This window comes from Cherax quadricarinatus, chromosome 54, assembly GCF_038502225.1.
Source record: "Cherax quadricarinatus isolate ZL_2023a chromosome 54, ASM3850222v1, whole genome shotgun sequence".
Classification (NCBI taxonomy): domain Eukaryota; kingdom Metazoa; phylum Arthropoda; class Malacostraca; order Decapoda; family Parastacidae; genus Cherax; species Cherax quadricarinatus.
Window position 1 is genome coordinate 271,392 of NC_091345.1, and position 17,313 is coordinate 288,704.

The 17,313-nt window shown below is 40.4% G+C and overlaps 1 protein-coding gene across 2 annotated transcripts in view; it reads right to left on the reverse strand.

Annotated features, from left to right (window-relative positions):
• Positions 1-17,313, reverse strand: part of LOC128699104 (uncharacterized) — a 284,982-nt gene that overhangs the window by 138,632 nt on the left and 129,037 nt on the right. For both annotated transcript variants that reach the window (XM_070096515.1, XM_070096516.1), the window contains exon 3: positions 2,856-2,916. In XM_070096515.1, the coding sequence (XP_069952616.1) occupies positions 2,856-2,916 (61 nt within the window). The remainder of the gene's footprint in view (positions 1-2,855; positions 2,917-17,313) is intronic.

Here is a 17,313-nt window from a genome sequence, read left to right on the forward strand (position 1 = left end):
TGTTGGTAATCCCCCTTATGTATGCTGGGAGGCAGTTGAACAGTCTCGGGCCCCTGACACTTATTGTATGGTCTCTTAACGTGCTAGTGACACCCCTGCTTTTCATTGGGGGGATGTTGTATCGTCTGCCAAGTCTTTTGCTTTCGTAGTGAGTGATTTTCGTGTGCAAGTTCGGTACTAGTCCCTCTAGGATTTTCCAGGTGTATATAATCATGTATCTCTCCCGCCTGCGTTCCAGGGAATACAGGTTTAGGAACCTCAAGCGCTCCCAGTAATTGAGGTGTTTTATCTCCGTTATGCGCGCCGTGAAGGTTCTCTGTACATTTTCTAGGTCAGCAATTTCACCTGCCTTGAAAGGTGCTGTTAGTGTGCAGCAATATTCCGGCCTAGATAGAACAAGTGACCTGAAGAGTGTCATCATAGGCTTGGCATCCCTAGTTTTGAAGGTTTCGGTCGGACTTGGACCATTAACTACTGTGAAGACTTCTGCAAACTTGTGCTAGAACGTTGCCATAGATGTTTATATCTTTTGATGAACTGAAGAGATAAGTAAGTTGTTAAATATTGAAAAAAATATATATAAAAAAGTAAATGTGAGAATTTGGACTACTGACTCTTTTAACCGACTGATTTAAGATTCTTATAAACAGTTTCCTCACTAAACTAAATGATAAATTTCACTCTAAACTGTTCAGGCTATGTTGGTTTGTAAATATTTTCGATAGTTAATCCGTTTTCTATGGTCATTACAGATCGAGCAAGAAAGATAACTATTCCATTTTAAAGGTTGCTAAATTTGCCTATAGATAGGCCAATTTTATTGTTTATTGTCTTCCTTAGATAATATTACGTGGTCAAAAAACACTGAAAGCAATTTTGATATGAGAGTCAAAAACTCGAAACAGTTCACGAAAAAAAAAAAACTGCAATTATAATTTTCATTCTTTTGACTCACGAAATCGTAATGACACGGTGGGGTTAAAAGGCCCTAAAATCTGGAACTCTGCCTGAAGATTCCTAAGGTTTGCTTTCTGCCAGTCACTTTAAAGCTTTTGTTCAGAATCGACTCCTTACCTTAATGTGATCTTGACAGCAATAAACTATGATAAACAAATTCTCAAACCTGTTGTTTTTTCCTTTTAGTTCTGCCCATGTTCATGTTTCAGTTTTCAATTCTCACATACTACTAGATAGTCACATATCTCATTATGTTTTGTACTGTAACTTAAGAAACTAGTACCACTTACCCAGCTAAACCAGACAATTGTGTGTTCTTATTAAGTAACAAAAAAAACAATACCGTGACTGGAACAATACATAAATAACCCGCACGTAGAAGAGAGGAGCTTACGACGACGTTTCGGTCCGACTTGGGCCTTTTACAAAGTGATTTTGTAAATGGTCCAAATCGGACTGAAACGTCGTCGTAAGCTCCTCTCTTCTATATGCGGGTTATTTGTGTATATTTTCTTACTGTGTTTCTTATGAATTAACCTGTAACTTGCATCTCTTTCTATTTTTCTGGTAAATATTAGACCGTTAGTAAAAATAGAAATTAGAAACAGATAATTGAAGAAAGTGAGTATTCTATGGACCTTCAGATTATTGTATGTCCAGGGCAATAATATTGAAATATAGATTAGTATTTGCATTTGTATTTGACCAACATTTATAATAATCGCTAACAAAAGACAAAACAAATTGCTTTGCAAAATATTAAAAAAAAAACTGCAAAATTTCTAAAACTGCCATAATCATGAAGCAAAGTGTTTGGAGTTAATGTTAAAGATTACAAAACTTTTGCATTCTTGTAAACTAAATTAATTATTCATACAGTAGTAACAAGTTAACTTTAAGGCTGCCTGAGATGCTCTGCATAACCAGGGGTTTTTGTATAGTAAGTCAATAATGTTGATTATTCCTGAAACAATAGTAAATTGTAGTATGTCGAACTAGCATTTATCACTTATCATTAAGCTCTCAGTAAATAAAATTGTGAATCACGTATGATGGCTGATTGGTTTGGTTTAAACTCGATCGACTGAACTGTCATTGGGCTCACGTGGCCTGGTGGCTAAAGCTCTCACTTCACATTGCAAGGGTCTGGGATCGATTCCCAGCCAGGGTAGAAACATTGGGCTTGTGTTTTAACACCTGTCGTCTATGTTCACCCATCAATGAAATGGGTACCTGGGTGTTAGTCGACTGGTGTGGGTCGCATCCTGGAACACTGACCCGATTTGCCCGACATGCAGAGCATAACAAGTGGCTTTCTATATAGTAGTATGTCATTGATGTCACCTAGGACTGCATACCTTGTACGTGTACTTGTAGTAAATAAAGATATTATTATTATTATTATTATTATTATTATTATTATTAAATCTGAATGTAACGTCTTCACAACTGGTCAAGTATACAGCAGTCCCTAAAATAGGGTTTAAATACCCTCTAAGCAAACTGTATATACACTGAGATAAATCACTCTATGTAAGTTATCTTAACTGTTATTGCAGAATTACATAAAATTTATAAAATGCTGAGAAAAAACAGTTTCGTCTTTCTTTAAATAAATATTTAATGATTAATTTGAAAGTACAAGATGAAAGTTAAAGAAATAAGAAATATAATTAAAACTAAAAAAAAAGTAGGGAGAAAAACAGAGAATGTGATTGAACATAAAATAAATTAGTATCGTAAGGATGTTTAAAGAAAAGAGAAGGACGAAAAGCATACTAGAGAGAGAGAGAGAGAGAGAGAGAGAGAGAGAAAAAAGAGAGCAAAATTAAAACAAATCAAAAAGTAATTACGATAGATGGGAGGAGGAGGAGGAGGAAGAGAAATGAGTGACTGACCTGTAGTTGTGATGAGTGTGCAGGAACAAGTGGGGAGAGTCGCTGCTCAGGACTGACCCACCTGCACACACCCAAGAAACAAGGAAAAAATTGTTAATAACCTGGTTGTTGATGGTAGCATAAACTCGTTGTATTTGTTAAGAGACACACACACAAATATATTTAGAATTTTACTACAGATAAGAAACCTAGCAAACACATGTGTGATGGCACATATGCAAACACATGGGTGATGGCACATATGCAAACACATGGGTGATGGGACATATGCAAACACATGGGTGATGGCACATATGCAAACACATGGGAATTGTCACATATGCAAACACATGGGTGATGGCACATATGCAAACACATGGGTGATGGGACATATGCAAACACATGGGTGATGGCACATATGCAAACACATGGGTGATGGGACATATGCAAACACATGGGTGATGGCACATATGCAAACACATGGGAATTGTCACACATGCAAACACATGGGTGATGGGACATATGCAAACACATGGGTGATGGCACATATGCAAACACATGGGAATTGTCACATATGCAAACACATGGGTGGTGGCACATATGCAAACACATGGGTGATGGGACATATGCAAACACATGGGTGATGGCACATATGCAAACACATGGGTGATGGCACATATGCAAACACATGGGAATTGTCACATATGCAAACACATGGGTGGTGGCACATATGCAAACATATGGATGATGGCACATATGTAAACATATGGGTGATGGCACATATGGAAACACATGGGTGATGGCACTTATGCGAACACATGGGAGATGGCACATATGCAAACACATGGGTAGAGGCAGATATGCAAACACATGGGAGATGTCACATATGTAAACACATGGGTGATAGCACATGTGCTAACACATGGGAAATGGCATATATGCAAACACACGGTAAATGTCACATATGCAAACACATGGGAGATGGCACATATGCAAACACGTGGGAGATATCACATATGCAAACCAATGGGACATGTCACATATGCAAACACATGGGTGATTACACATATGCAGACACATGGGTCATGGCATATATGCAAACACATGGGAGATGTCACATATGCAAACATATGGGAAATGGCACATATGCCTATATTTATAAATGGTCACAAGTACGATCAATTACAACATAGCCATTTTCTCTATTCAGTGTTATTTTAAAATTATTGGTAAACGCCATTGAGGTTAAGTGGATTCAACACTTAGAGAATAATAACATACTAACTGGTAAACAGTTTGGGTTTTGGTCTGCACAGTCATGTAAATATTTTATAAGTAATTATGACAGATGTAAAAAAATTATTCATGGAAATGGACTGCAAAATTGTATTTACCTGGACTTTAAGAAAACTTGACATGAAAGATTGATTTGGAAACAGAGCAAATTAAAAGAAGAAATTTTACATTACCATGGAAAAAAATAGTTTCTCTTTGAGAGGAAAATGCGGATATTAATAAAAGGAAAAGCTGTATGATTCCGGTGGTTTAGGGCTTAGTTTTAATTATAGTAATATATATAAGAGGGAAAATGTCTGCATGGGAGGATGTGACAAGTGGGGTGCCACAAGATTTTGTACTTGACCCAATAATATTTCTCATTTTGCAATAATGATTTACAAGAAGGAATGAAAAATTATATGAATACCAAACCATGCCACGGGCGGGGATAGAACCCGCGGTCAGAGAGTCTCAAAACTCCAGACCGTCGCGTTAGCCACTGCACCAGCTAGCCACAATAAGATTCGTCCAACTAGGTATATTTCTACACCATAGGAAGGTTAGCATAGGCACCACTGTGACCACAAATGCAAGTTTTTACAGACGAATCTCCAGCTAGCATGGCCGTGACGAACTCTAGCTCAAGTCCCCTCAATGCCGTCAACATGACTCACGAAATCGTAATGACACGATTGCAAACAAACCATACCACCGGCGGGGATTGAACCCGCGGTCAGAGAGTCTCAAAACTCCAGACCGTCGCGTTAGCCACTGGACCAGCTAGCCACAATAATATTCGTTCAACTAGGTATATTTCTACACCATAGGAAGGTTAGCATAGGCACTAATTGAGCTAGAGTTCGTCACGGCTATGCTAGCTAGAGATTCGTCTGTAAAAACTTGCATTTGTGGTCACAGAGGTGCCTGTGCTAACCTTCCTATGGTGTAGAAATATACCTAGTTGGACGAATCTTATTGTGGCTAGCTGGTCTAGTGGCTAACGCGACGGTCTGGAGTTTTGAGACTCTCTGACCGCGGGTTCAATCCCGCCCGTGGTATGGTTTGTTTGCAATCGTGTCATTACGATTTCGTGAGCCAAATACTGCTAGGAATTGACAAGGTGGACAAAGACAGGATGTTCCAGAGATGGCACAAAAACAAGGGGTCACAACTGGAAGTTGAAGACTCCTATAAGTCAAAGTTATGTTAGGAAGTATTTCTTCAGTCATAGAGTTGTCAAGAAGTGGAATAGCCTAGAAAGTGACGTAGTGGAGACAGGAACCATACATAGTTTTAAGACGAGGTTTGATAAAGCTCATGGAGCAGGGAGAGAGAGGACCTAGTTCCAATCAGTGAAGAGGCGGGGCCAGGACCTTTGGCTCGACCTTTGCAAACACAAATAGTTGAGTACAAATATGTGAGTACACACACACACACACACACACACACACACACACACACACACACACACACACACACACACACACACACACACACACACACACACACACACACACACACACACATACACACATACACACATAAAAGAAAGCAGACAAAATGCTTGCAGAGCAAAATTTTAATATGCAGTAAATAATTCGGTGCCGGTTCTTCACATTCATGTTGATCAATATCTATGAAGCTCTTGCAACAGAATAACTGAAATTATTATTGGCAAAAAAAAATGGATCGGCTTATTGTATTTACTTAGTAACTAGCATTTAAGAAAGCTTTTGATAGTATTTCCTATGAAAGACACATTTGGAAACAGCAAAACAGAGGAAGAATAAATAATGGGCACAGTTTTCCTATGCATGTTATATTTTCTGAGAGGAAAATGATACCGTTATGGAAGGTAAAGTGTGGAGGTCTGAGGACGGCATCACTGGGATGCCGGAGAGTCTACTTGCTACGAAAATATTTTTAATTTACATGTATGATTTACGAGAAGGAATAAAGAAAATATAAATATGTTTGCAGATGATGGGAAAATCTTAGGTAGAATAAAAATACCAAAAATTACAGATAATTACTTTAGGATTACTAGTATAAGTTACGAAAATAAGTAATTGATGGATAAAGGATTTTTTTGTTTTGTTTTGTAAATAAATATTATAACTCTTACAGGTATGTAAGAGTTATGATATAAAAATATATGTAAATGCAACTCTAAGAAACTTAAGCTTCACCAGCAAACACTAAAATACTTTCAGGTTAGATTAGGTAAAGTTTGTCAGGAAAGAGAACAAGTGTTTCCTGACGCGGATCTTAGTCATATGATGACCCACAGCTAGGGATTTTGATCATCTGACTGAGCCCTTCAGCTGGCTTACCAGTCCATCCCTTATGGTTATGATTATAACCATTTTACCAGTAAATAACAAGGAAAAAATCAAATACGTAGCAGCTGTGTGGTGCTGCACCTAAAATATATTGAGGATATGTTCGAAAATAAACAAATAAGTGCCACGAAATGGCTACAAGAGGTGAGACATAAGTTATGGTTAAATAGTGTTAACATTAAAAAAAAATCCCCAGACAGGAGGAAAAGTGAAAAGAAAACGTCTAGCCGATGGAACTCAAGAAATTTTTCCTCAAAACGAGAGTGGTATTTAAGTGGAATTCACTCAAATGCGGTGGGACCAGACAACGTCTCTCCGTGAGTCCCGAGAGAGGGAGCAGAGGCGACGTGTGTGCCACATCCATAGAAATAGGGAAAGTACCTGAAATGTGGAAGACAACAAATTTAGTCCCAATTTTTAAGAAAGGCTACAGACAGGCAGCATTATACTACAGACCAGTGTCACTGACTTACATAGTATGCAAAGTCATGGAGAAGATTATCAGGGGAAGGGTAGTGAAGCACCTAGAAAAGAATGAACTGATACAAGATAACCAGCACGGTTTTAGGAAAGGGAAATCCTGTGTCGCAAACCTACAGGAGTTTTACGACAAGGAGAGAAGACAAGAGAGAGAGAGGAGGGTAGACTGCATTTTGTTGGACTGTAAGAAGGCATTTAACACGGTTTCACACAAGAGATTAATGCGAAAGCTAGAGGAGCAGGCAGGAATAACAGGAAAGGCACTGCAATGGATCAGATAATAACTGACGGACTGGAAATAATGACTGATGGTACGTGACGAGGTTTCAGAGTGGTACCTGTGACGAGCGGGGTTCCACAGGGGTCAGTCCTAGGGCCGGTGCTTTTCGTGGTATCCGTGAATGACATGAGAGAAGAGACTGAATCAAAGGTGTCCCTGTTTGCAGACGATGTGAAGCTAATGCGAAGAATTCAAACGGAAGAGGATTAGGAAGGACTACAATGGGATCCGGACAGGCTGTAAAACTGGTCGAGCAACTGTCTCCTGGAGTTTAACCCTACTAAATGCAAACTCATGAAGATTGAGGAAGAAGACCGCACACAGAGTACAGGCTAGTGGGCCAAAGACCTCACTCATGGAAAACAATCATGTGATGAGTGTACTACTGAGCACAATTCTGAGGCGCACATCAGCCAAATAACTGCTGCAGCGTATGAGCTCCTAGCAAACCTAAAAATATCATATCGACACCTTAGTAAGAAATTGTTCAAAACTCTGCACACCTTACACCGTGTACCTCAGGGCCATATTGGAGTATGCAGCACCACTATTTAACCCACATTTGGTCAAGCTCGTAAAAAAACAAAATAAAAGTAAGTTCAAAGGTATGCAACACGACTAGTCCCAGAGGTAAAGATTATTTCCTATGAGAAGAGTTTAAGGGAAATCGACCTGATGACTCTGGAGGACAGAGAGGATAGGGGGGACATAATAACGACGTATAAAATACTGAGAGGAGAGTTGACAAGGTGGATAGGGACAGGATGTTTCAGATATGGGATACAACAACAAGGGGTCACAACTAAAAGTAGAAGACTCAGAGGAGTGACGGGGATGTAAAGAAGTATTTTTTCAGTTATGTAGTTGTCAGGAAGTGAAACAATCTGGAGAGTGATGTAGTGGAGGCAGGATCCATACATAGCTTTAAGAAGAGGTATGATAAAGCACACGGAGCAGGGAGTGGACCTAGAAACGACCAGCGAAGAGGTAGGGCCAGGAGCTGTGAATCGATCCCCGGAGCCACAGACAGGTAAGTGCGGGGTCCCACAGGGTTAGTCCTAGGACCAGTGCTGTTTCTGGTATTTGTGAACGACATAACGGAAGGAATACACTCCGAAGTGTCCCTGTTTGCAGATGACGTGAAGTTGATGAGAAGAATTCATTCGATCGAAGACCAGGTAGAACTACAAAGGGATCTGGACAGGCTGCAAACCTGATCCAGCAATTGGCTCCTGGAGTTCAACCCCACCAAGTGCAAAGTCATGAAGATTGGGAAGGGCAAAGAAGACCGCAAACGGAATACAGTCTATAGGGCCAGAGACTACAAACCTCACCCAAGGAAAAAGATCTTGGGGTGAGTATAACACCAGGCACATCTCCTGAAGCGCACATCAACATAATAACTGCTGCAACATATGGGCGCCTAGCAAACCTCAGAACAGCATTCCGACATCTTAATAAGGAATCGTTCAGGACCCTGTACACCGTGTACGTTAGGCCCATATTGGAGTATGCGGCACCAGTCTGGAACCCACACCTATCCAAGCACGTAAAGAAACTAGAGAAAGTGCAAAAGTTTGCAACAAGACTAGTCCCAGAGCTAAGGGGTAGGTTAAGTTAGGTTAGGTTAGGTTAGGTTAGGTTAGGTTAGGTTAGGTTAGGTTCGGTTAGGTTAGGTTAGGTTAGGTTAGGTTAGGTTAGGTTAGGTTAGGTTCGGTTAGGTTAGGTTAGGTTAGGTTAGGTTAGGTTAGGTTAGGTTAGGTTAGGTTAGACTGAGCAACTACGCCAGACTGAGCAACAACGCCAGACTGAGCAACAACGCCAGACTTATCAACCCCGCCAGGCTGAGCAACTACGCCAGACTGAACAACAACGTCAGACTGAGCAACAACGCCAGGCTGAGCAACTACGCCAGACTGAGCAACTACGCCAGACTGAGCAACTACGCCAGGCTGAGCAACAACGTCAGACTGAGCAACAACGCCAGGCTGAGCAACTACGCCAGGCTGAGCAACTACGCCAGACTGAGCAACTACGCCAGACTGAGCAATCACTCTGTGCACATAAGCCGCCAGCCGCTTGATCATTATTATTTTGAAGCAACTACTGCATTTTATATTTTTTGTGCAGAATGTCTTGCAGAAGTTCAGGTGCGCCTTATATCCCAGGAAACACCATGTACGTAATTACCTGAAATAACAAAGGAGTAGACTGCGAACACTGTAAAAATGCTTAGAACATACACAAGAGGAAATATTCCCTCTGGTAGTCACATACACTGTGGAATATATGGTCAATAAAATAAACTCAGGAGCCTGCAAAGTTCCTCGGCACTCAGATTAGCTATCATACCTGTAACCATAGAAGATATTTTGAAAAGGTATATCAACAGTAATTGAACGGAAGAATTTGATGTTCCTGATATTATAGTCGCTGAGATCGTACGCCATTTTGCTAAGTCATGCTGTGTTTTATGTTTCTTGACATGGGACCAATAGTTATTCATTGTATTACTAGGAACTCTTTCAGGAGTCGTTTTAGTGGACATAATTATGTATATTAGGAAAAATCACCGATATTTTTCTGGTAGGATAAATTCCCATCTTTGTCTCTCACCAGTTTCAAAATTTGACGCCTACCTCCTTGGCTTGGCGATGCTTCCCTCACACAATAGAAAAGACTAACATAATTTTTAAAGGGGTGGACTGGTAAGCCAGTGGAAGGCCTCGGTCACATGACTAAAATCTCCAGTAGCGGGTCATCATATGACTAAGACCCACATCAGGAAACAGTTATCCCTAACCTCACGTGTTTGAAAGTGACCATGTCGTAATTTATACATAATAGCAAGCCACTAACTAATTGAATCGCTTAATTTTCTAGTTATTATCATATCGAATTTCCATACTATGACAATTTTGTTTTTCAATAAATATCAGTCACTCGATAATGAGAATTTGTGACATAAAACTAACCAGTCATTCTGACTCGTGGCTAACGCGACGGGCTGGAGTTTTGAGACTCTATGACCGCGGGTTCAATCCCGGCCGGGGGTATGGTTTAACCAGTCATTCTCTCCGACTGGCTGGAAATAACATACCTGTTATGGGACAGTTTTTATAAACTCGTCAGTGTACGTCATGCAGGAATCAAATATCTTGAAAAAGCTATTTATATAATTCTATTTTATAATCTAGTTAGATTCATTACCAATCTCAGTGATACCTTATTTTCTATAATAATTCAGAGAAGAAAGAAACTTCATTTTTTTATACAGCTGTACTGGCTAGGATTGTTCTATCCTTTATATCAACACTGTATGGCAACTTACCTGGGCTGGGATCAGCTCACTTAAACGACAGGTGGACACGTATGAGACGACTAAGTGGGAGTGACGTCATTAGCGTCAATAAGGACATAGCTTTGGAAATACCATGGAGCAAGGTTGGACTATTTTGTTATAATTCTCCGGTAGTAGATTGTTTTTGGGTTTATATTTATGCTCACATTCTCCCTGACATGTATCTTCCTGTTTTCTTGTGTGTGTGTACTCACCTATTTGTACTCACCTATTTGTGGTTGCAGGGGTCGAGTCCTAGCTCCTGGCCCCGCCTCTTCACCGGTTGCTACTAGACCCTCTCTCTCCCCGCTCCATGAGCTTTATCAAACCTCGTCTTAAAACTGTGTATGGTTCCTGCCTCCACTACGTCATTTTCTAGGCTATTCCACTGCCTTACAACTCTATGACTGAAGAAATACTTCCTACTATCTCTCTGACTCATTTGTGTCTTCAACTTCCAATTGTGGCCTCTTGTTTCTGTGTCCCCTCCCTGGAACATCCTGTCCTTGTCCACCTTGTCTATTCCACGCAGTATTTTATATGTCGTTATCATGTCTCCCCTGACCCTCCTGTCCTCCAGTGTCGTCAGGCCGATTTCCCTTAATCTTTCTTCATAGGACATTCCCCTTAGCTCTGGAACTAACCTTGTTGCAAACCTTTGTACTTTCTCTAGTTTCTTGACGTGCTTTATCAAGTGCGGGTTCCAAACAGGTGCTGCATACTCCAGTATGGGCCTGACATACACGGTGTACAGTGTCTTGAATGATTCCTTACTAAGGTGTCGGAATGCTGTTCTCAGGTTTGCCAGGCGCCCATATGCTGCAGCAGTTATCTGATTGATGTGTGCTTCCGGAGACATGCTCGGTGTTATACTCACCCCAAGATCTTTCTCCTTGAGTGAGGTTTGCAGTCTTTGGCCACCTAGCCTATACTCTGTCTGTGGTCTTCTGTGCCCTTCCCCTATCTTCATGACTTTGCATTTGGCAGGATTAAATTCGAGAAGCCATTTGCTGGACCAGGTGTCCAGTCTGTCCAGGTCTCTTTGAAGTCCTGCCTGGTCCTCATCAGATTTAATTCTCCTCATTAACTTCACATCATCTGCAAACAGGGACACTTCTGTGTGTGTGTGTGTGTGTGTGTGTGTGTGTGTGTGTGTGTGTGTGTGTGTGTGTGTGTGTGTGTGTGTGTGTGTGTGAGTGGGATGTGTTTGAGTTGTCACGAGTACAAAAATAATAAATTTTTGCGTGCAGGCTGTGATCTGGCAGAGCAGGTGACGGAATGGAGACCCGCAGTCATGGGTAAATTAAATTTTAATATAGCCTAATTATATAATCAACTAGTAGCAGAATGCAAGTGTATTTGTGTTTTGTAATATTTGAAATGTGTTTAAGGTTTTGGTGTTGCATATACTGTTTTGTATATGATTATTATTCTACAGGGTAGATTAATTAACCTTCCTAGAAGATAAAACCTAAGGTTTGACCAGAGGTTTTACCACCTATTTAGCGTTTTTGAGAAGTAACAAGTGCATAACCCAAGGGTGGCTATTTTTCAATAACCTGCATTTGCCCTGTGGCATGCAAATAGTATGTTTCGATTTATTCAGCGTATGTCACATACCCATATAGGCGGCCTCCCAACTAGCAGACCGGGTGCTAAGGGTTTAACAATCAATAGGGTACCCGTCATTTAATCAGTAACTTGGTTCATTGGCCAATCGAAGGCAAGCCCGCCAAAGCTGAAGCAACGTGGTTCAATTGTGGTAAGCACTGGCAGACTTGCTTAGCTGCTGATTGAGCACGATACACACTCTCTTGCATCTGCTTTGCCATCTACCACTACTCTATCTGTACATATTGTACATAGTGTACATATCTGTATATATCTGGTGAAGGCAAATATACGTTATAGTCTACTGTTGAGTTTTGTTTGTTCTACATTCCCATTACGGTCAGGTCTCACAGACCATCCTCATAGACTTTCTAATCATTCCTAGTGAACTCCCTGCCCTCCTTATTCAGCCTTATTATCTGATTCCTCACGGTTGTCTTCCTTCAAATGCGGCTGTGCATCAACTTAAGCTCAGATTTTGTTTTTATGCTGTCATATTCAAATTGCTGTTTAACTTCTCTTCTTACCCACGCATATTTATTTTTGGTCTTGTGCTCACTTCCTTATTCGTTGGCATTCTTTGCTTCCTATGTGTCTCCCATGCACTTGCACTTACAACTTTTGCCTCTCTATTGCACTGGGTGAACCACTGGCTGATTGTGCGCCTGCCTTTGCTTCTTTTACTTCTGATATGAATTTCTCCTTTACTTTCTAGCACTTTAACAGCTACATACTCCGTCGTTTAATTTGTGCGTTTGCCTCATCACGTTCACTTGCACAAGGAAAATGAATCTCAGCACTGCGTGGTTGCTACCAGCAAAGAGTCTCTCATATGCTTTGTGACCCATATGATCAAAGTCAATTCAGGTGTTCACAAGGTCTAGCCTCGCTGGTTCATAAGAACATAAGACAGAAGGAACACTGCAGCAGGTCTACTGGCCCGTGCAAGGCAGGTCCAAGTCTCCAACTGGCGTAATCCAATGCCCTAACCTAGTTAGGTGAGGTATTTCTCTCTCTCTCTCTCTCTCTCTCTCTCTCTCTCTCTCTCTCTCTCTCTCTCTCTCTCTCTCTCTCTCTCTCTCTCTCTAGTACTCTCTCTCTCTCTAGAAGTGTTCCTGATGTAGTGACACGAAGTTTTTCATCATCTCCAACAGCTTAACTCTCCAAGCAGTATAGGTTGTGGTGTGATAATACTGTTGGATGTAATGTGGTAGTAGAGTTGCTGATGCTGTGGTGATAGTGCTAGTGGTTCTGTGATGGTAGTGTTGGTGGTGGTGTGGTGGCTGTGATAGTGAGGCTGTATTAATTGTGTTGGTAGTACTGTAATGGTAGTGTTTGTGATGCTGTGTTGGTAGTGCTGCGGTGGTGGTGTTTGAGTTGATGTGGTTGTAGTGATCAGGAGAACAAGAACACAAATTCTGTACCACGAGACGGGGAACAAACAACACCTACACTCTGCACACTTCCCATGAACATCACGTTCTTTGAGGTCCTTCATTCCAAGATTAACTCAATTCTGGAAAATGCTCGTCCAGCATATTGAGCAAATGAAATCTCTGACTCACATCTTGCTCTAACTTCGTCCTTTCGAAAATAGTGTTTTATAACAAATAATATTTATTAATATAATGATGGGCAAGATGCTCAAACGAGATGAGATATGCAACAGAGAAGAGAGAGAGAGAGAGAGAGAGAGAGAGAGAGAGAGAGAGAGAGAGAGAGAGAGAGAGAGAGAGAGAGAGAGAGTTGAATTTCACATTACGATCCACTTTTCCAGCTAAGGAAGAAGTCATTAAGAGGTGTTTGATGTCGTCAAAAATTCGGTGCTCTCGTGTCCTGGCTTCAGGAATACTAAGAGGGAATGATTACCAACCTAAAAGACGAACGTGTCGAGATTTCTAACTCAAGAGGAAGTGAGAGTTGGGCGGAAAAAAGAACGACATTAAGTTATGGTAATATTTCGAAATTTCACTTCATTTTTTTTTCAAACTGTAAAAAAATGCTTATTGTCACTCAAAGAATACACTCTTATTGGATGTCTCAAAGCTTCAGAATTATTTTGTATTTTATTCTTAACTAGAAATGTCAAGCTGCGGAGAATAATTTTAAACTTTCTTAAATTTGTTAACTTAATTAGTTGAAAATATTATATACACGGCGTCTGCAATCTCTGTTGAAGTGATGAGGATAATGAAGCTGAAAAATTACTTATTCGAGGAAAGAGCATTCTTCCTTAAGAAATTCACTACTGAAGATTCAGAGGGCAGAAGCCTATTATTATGCCACGTTTAGTTCTGGTATCGTGGTGAGACTAGAAGTATAGAATTATTATTATTGTAATCAAAAAGAAGCGCTAAGCCACAAGGGCTATACAGCGCTGCATAGAAGTATAGAAGATTGTGTTGGTTGGTCGGTTTTCTGTAGACATTAAAATGAAGTTTGTGTTCAACTTCGCAGAGAACATCAAGGAAAGTAAGAGTGTCGTCGACTTCTTCCTTTAGCTTAAATTGGATTGAGGGCTCGACCTGATTGATCTATACACAAATAACCCGCACATAAAAGAGAGGAGCTTACGACGACGTTTCGGTCCGACTTGGACTATTTACAAAGTCACACTAACCAGAACTGGAGCACGACGGCTATATATAGGCAGGAAGAGGTAGTGGTGGTAGTAGTAGTAGTAGTAGTAGTAGTATGTGCGGGTTATTTGTGTATCGTTCCAGTCACGGTATTGTGCCTTTTTTTGTTATTTATGATTGATCTATGTTGGTGAGCAGGAACGTTGAAGCGTCAGGTAGTTATGATAAGAATTCCGACAACGTAATGGAGCTAGATGACTGAAGAGGGAATAATAGAGGAAAACCACTCGGCCTCTAGATGTTCTATGTAAAGGTTCGCCAGTAAAACACTAAATGGGGAACACATGGGCAGTCAGAAAGTCTGGTGAAAAAGATGATTTTTTTAAAGAGAAACATGTGTAACCAACACGCAGTTCAACAAAAGTAATAAAATCCCTTGCTGGAACAGGTCGAGGCAGTCGTCTATTAAAGAATATACAATTACTTATTCTAAATATTTTAGATATAAGTCTATACGATCATGGCTACTTCTAAGCCCAGAGAGTTTCTTTTTCCCGACGTTAATTAAGGTTACGGATGTGACTGAAAGATGACCAAAGTTTTTAAGATGTGATGGACTGATTGTTCCCCAAAATTTAGAAAGGAGTTTAGCAAGAATCCCTGAGAGCTGGTGGTTGGCACTACTTATTCCAGAGGAGATGGGTCTCAATGGAATTCTTAGTTTGTAAATTTTATGTCAGGCCGTACATTCTGGCAAGTCTGGGATTTATAGGAATGATGTAAGCAAGTTTCTTCCCTTGTTCTGAGTCCTTTAGAATGAGGATAATCTTCCGAAGAAAAGGTTTGGTTAGTTTGTCCAGTTGGTTTCTTGAGAGAGGTTTGTAGGTGTCTGGGCCATTAAGTAAACTAAGCATTTTGTTCCTGTAGTCGTTAGTTTTCAGGATTAGTACACCACCTACTTTATTAAACAATTTTAGACAGTAGCAGAGATACTCAGTCTCTCATTCCGGAAGCTGGTGTGCTGTGCCTTAGTCTACTGATATCTTATCTTCCACTGCAATCTGTGTACTCTTCTGCAAGGAGGAAGGACTAACTGCCTTATCTTCTGCTCTCTAGTTTTAATACCTTCAAATTACCTCTATATTGATTTAATAAAGCCATTGGTTGGCGAAACCTTTTCAAATACAGATGCACAGGTGTTGTAATGTGTCTGTTTCCTCATCTTGTCTGTATTTTAAACCAATAATGAAATAATTATTGATTTGTGGTCCTCGTACGAAGCTCCTCACAATTGTCTTCCTGTTTGACAGAATAAAATCAAGCAGGTTATTTTCCCTCGTTTTTCTTTGTCACAGTCCGTTTTGCAGATGAATGGTTCAGAGAACCAATTGATGGACTGACCACATCGACTCAAGGTTGAGGGACTGATTACCTCATTCTCCTCCTGTTCTTCACGTTTCTCCTTTGCATGGACTGACGAAGCCACTGTGTGGCGAAACGTTTTCTCAATAAAGATACCCAAGAGTTGCACATGTGTCTAATTTATCAACAATCCGTTTTAAAAAACATTCATGAATTACCTGCAGGAAGTCATTTGACCTGACATCTCAGTCATGGAAATCGAATTAGTTTGACTAAGGTTAAAATCCCCTAAAATTACTACGTTATTGTACCCAAAGAAGTCTTTCTTATCGTCTATCCAAGGTTGTGGGACAATATACAGTATTACCCCTAAATTCAGTTTTTCATGTCCCTCTATAAATAGTTCCCAAACAATAGGTGTTTTTCTCAGCTTTCATGCCCAATTTTGTGCTGTAATTCACGTTTTCTCTCATATATATGCCACCCTAGCTTCCTTTCTGTTATATCTATGAATAAGGAACAACTTAAAAGTGTGAATGTAGCAATGGGAATGCACGTTTCAACTCTTCAAATTTAAACAAGTTTCAGTTTTTACCAATACACCAACGTTTCTTGTACCTGCAACCATTCTTAATTTGTCCATTTTCTTTCCAGCACTGCGAGGATTTATGCAAGAGACACTAAGAAACCACCTCCTCTGTCTCCTATCCTTGGTCATTCCCGCCCTACCATTGTCTATTGCTTAACTTGTAATCTAATGCCGCCGAAATGCCACGACAAGTATTAACCAATAATCCCAAATCATTCCGCCGACAACTGGCATCCTTCAAAATCCACAATGACGTAACCTTGATAATTCATACTGCCCAACTGTAAAGTGCCGAATTCCACTGTTTTCTCTCAAAAATCATTACCTCTAAATATTTTTAGTTTGAAACCCTAACAGTTCCCTCCACTGAGCTACTTTACGTGTCACTCTGACCCTAAATATATGAAGCCAGCATGATTGCCTCTAGCACCGAGGAGAATAAGTCTTCCTCTTACCATCATTCCTGTCCGTTGCTACGTTGGTCAACCTTGTTCTTTCTTCAGTCAGTCGCTGTATCTCTCTAATAACTCCCTCCACCTCCTTCAACGGTGGGTACAACTGCTCCAGAGAAGACATTGTTGGTTCCGCTCGCACAGACCTCACCAGGACCATTCTCAC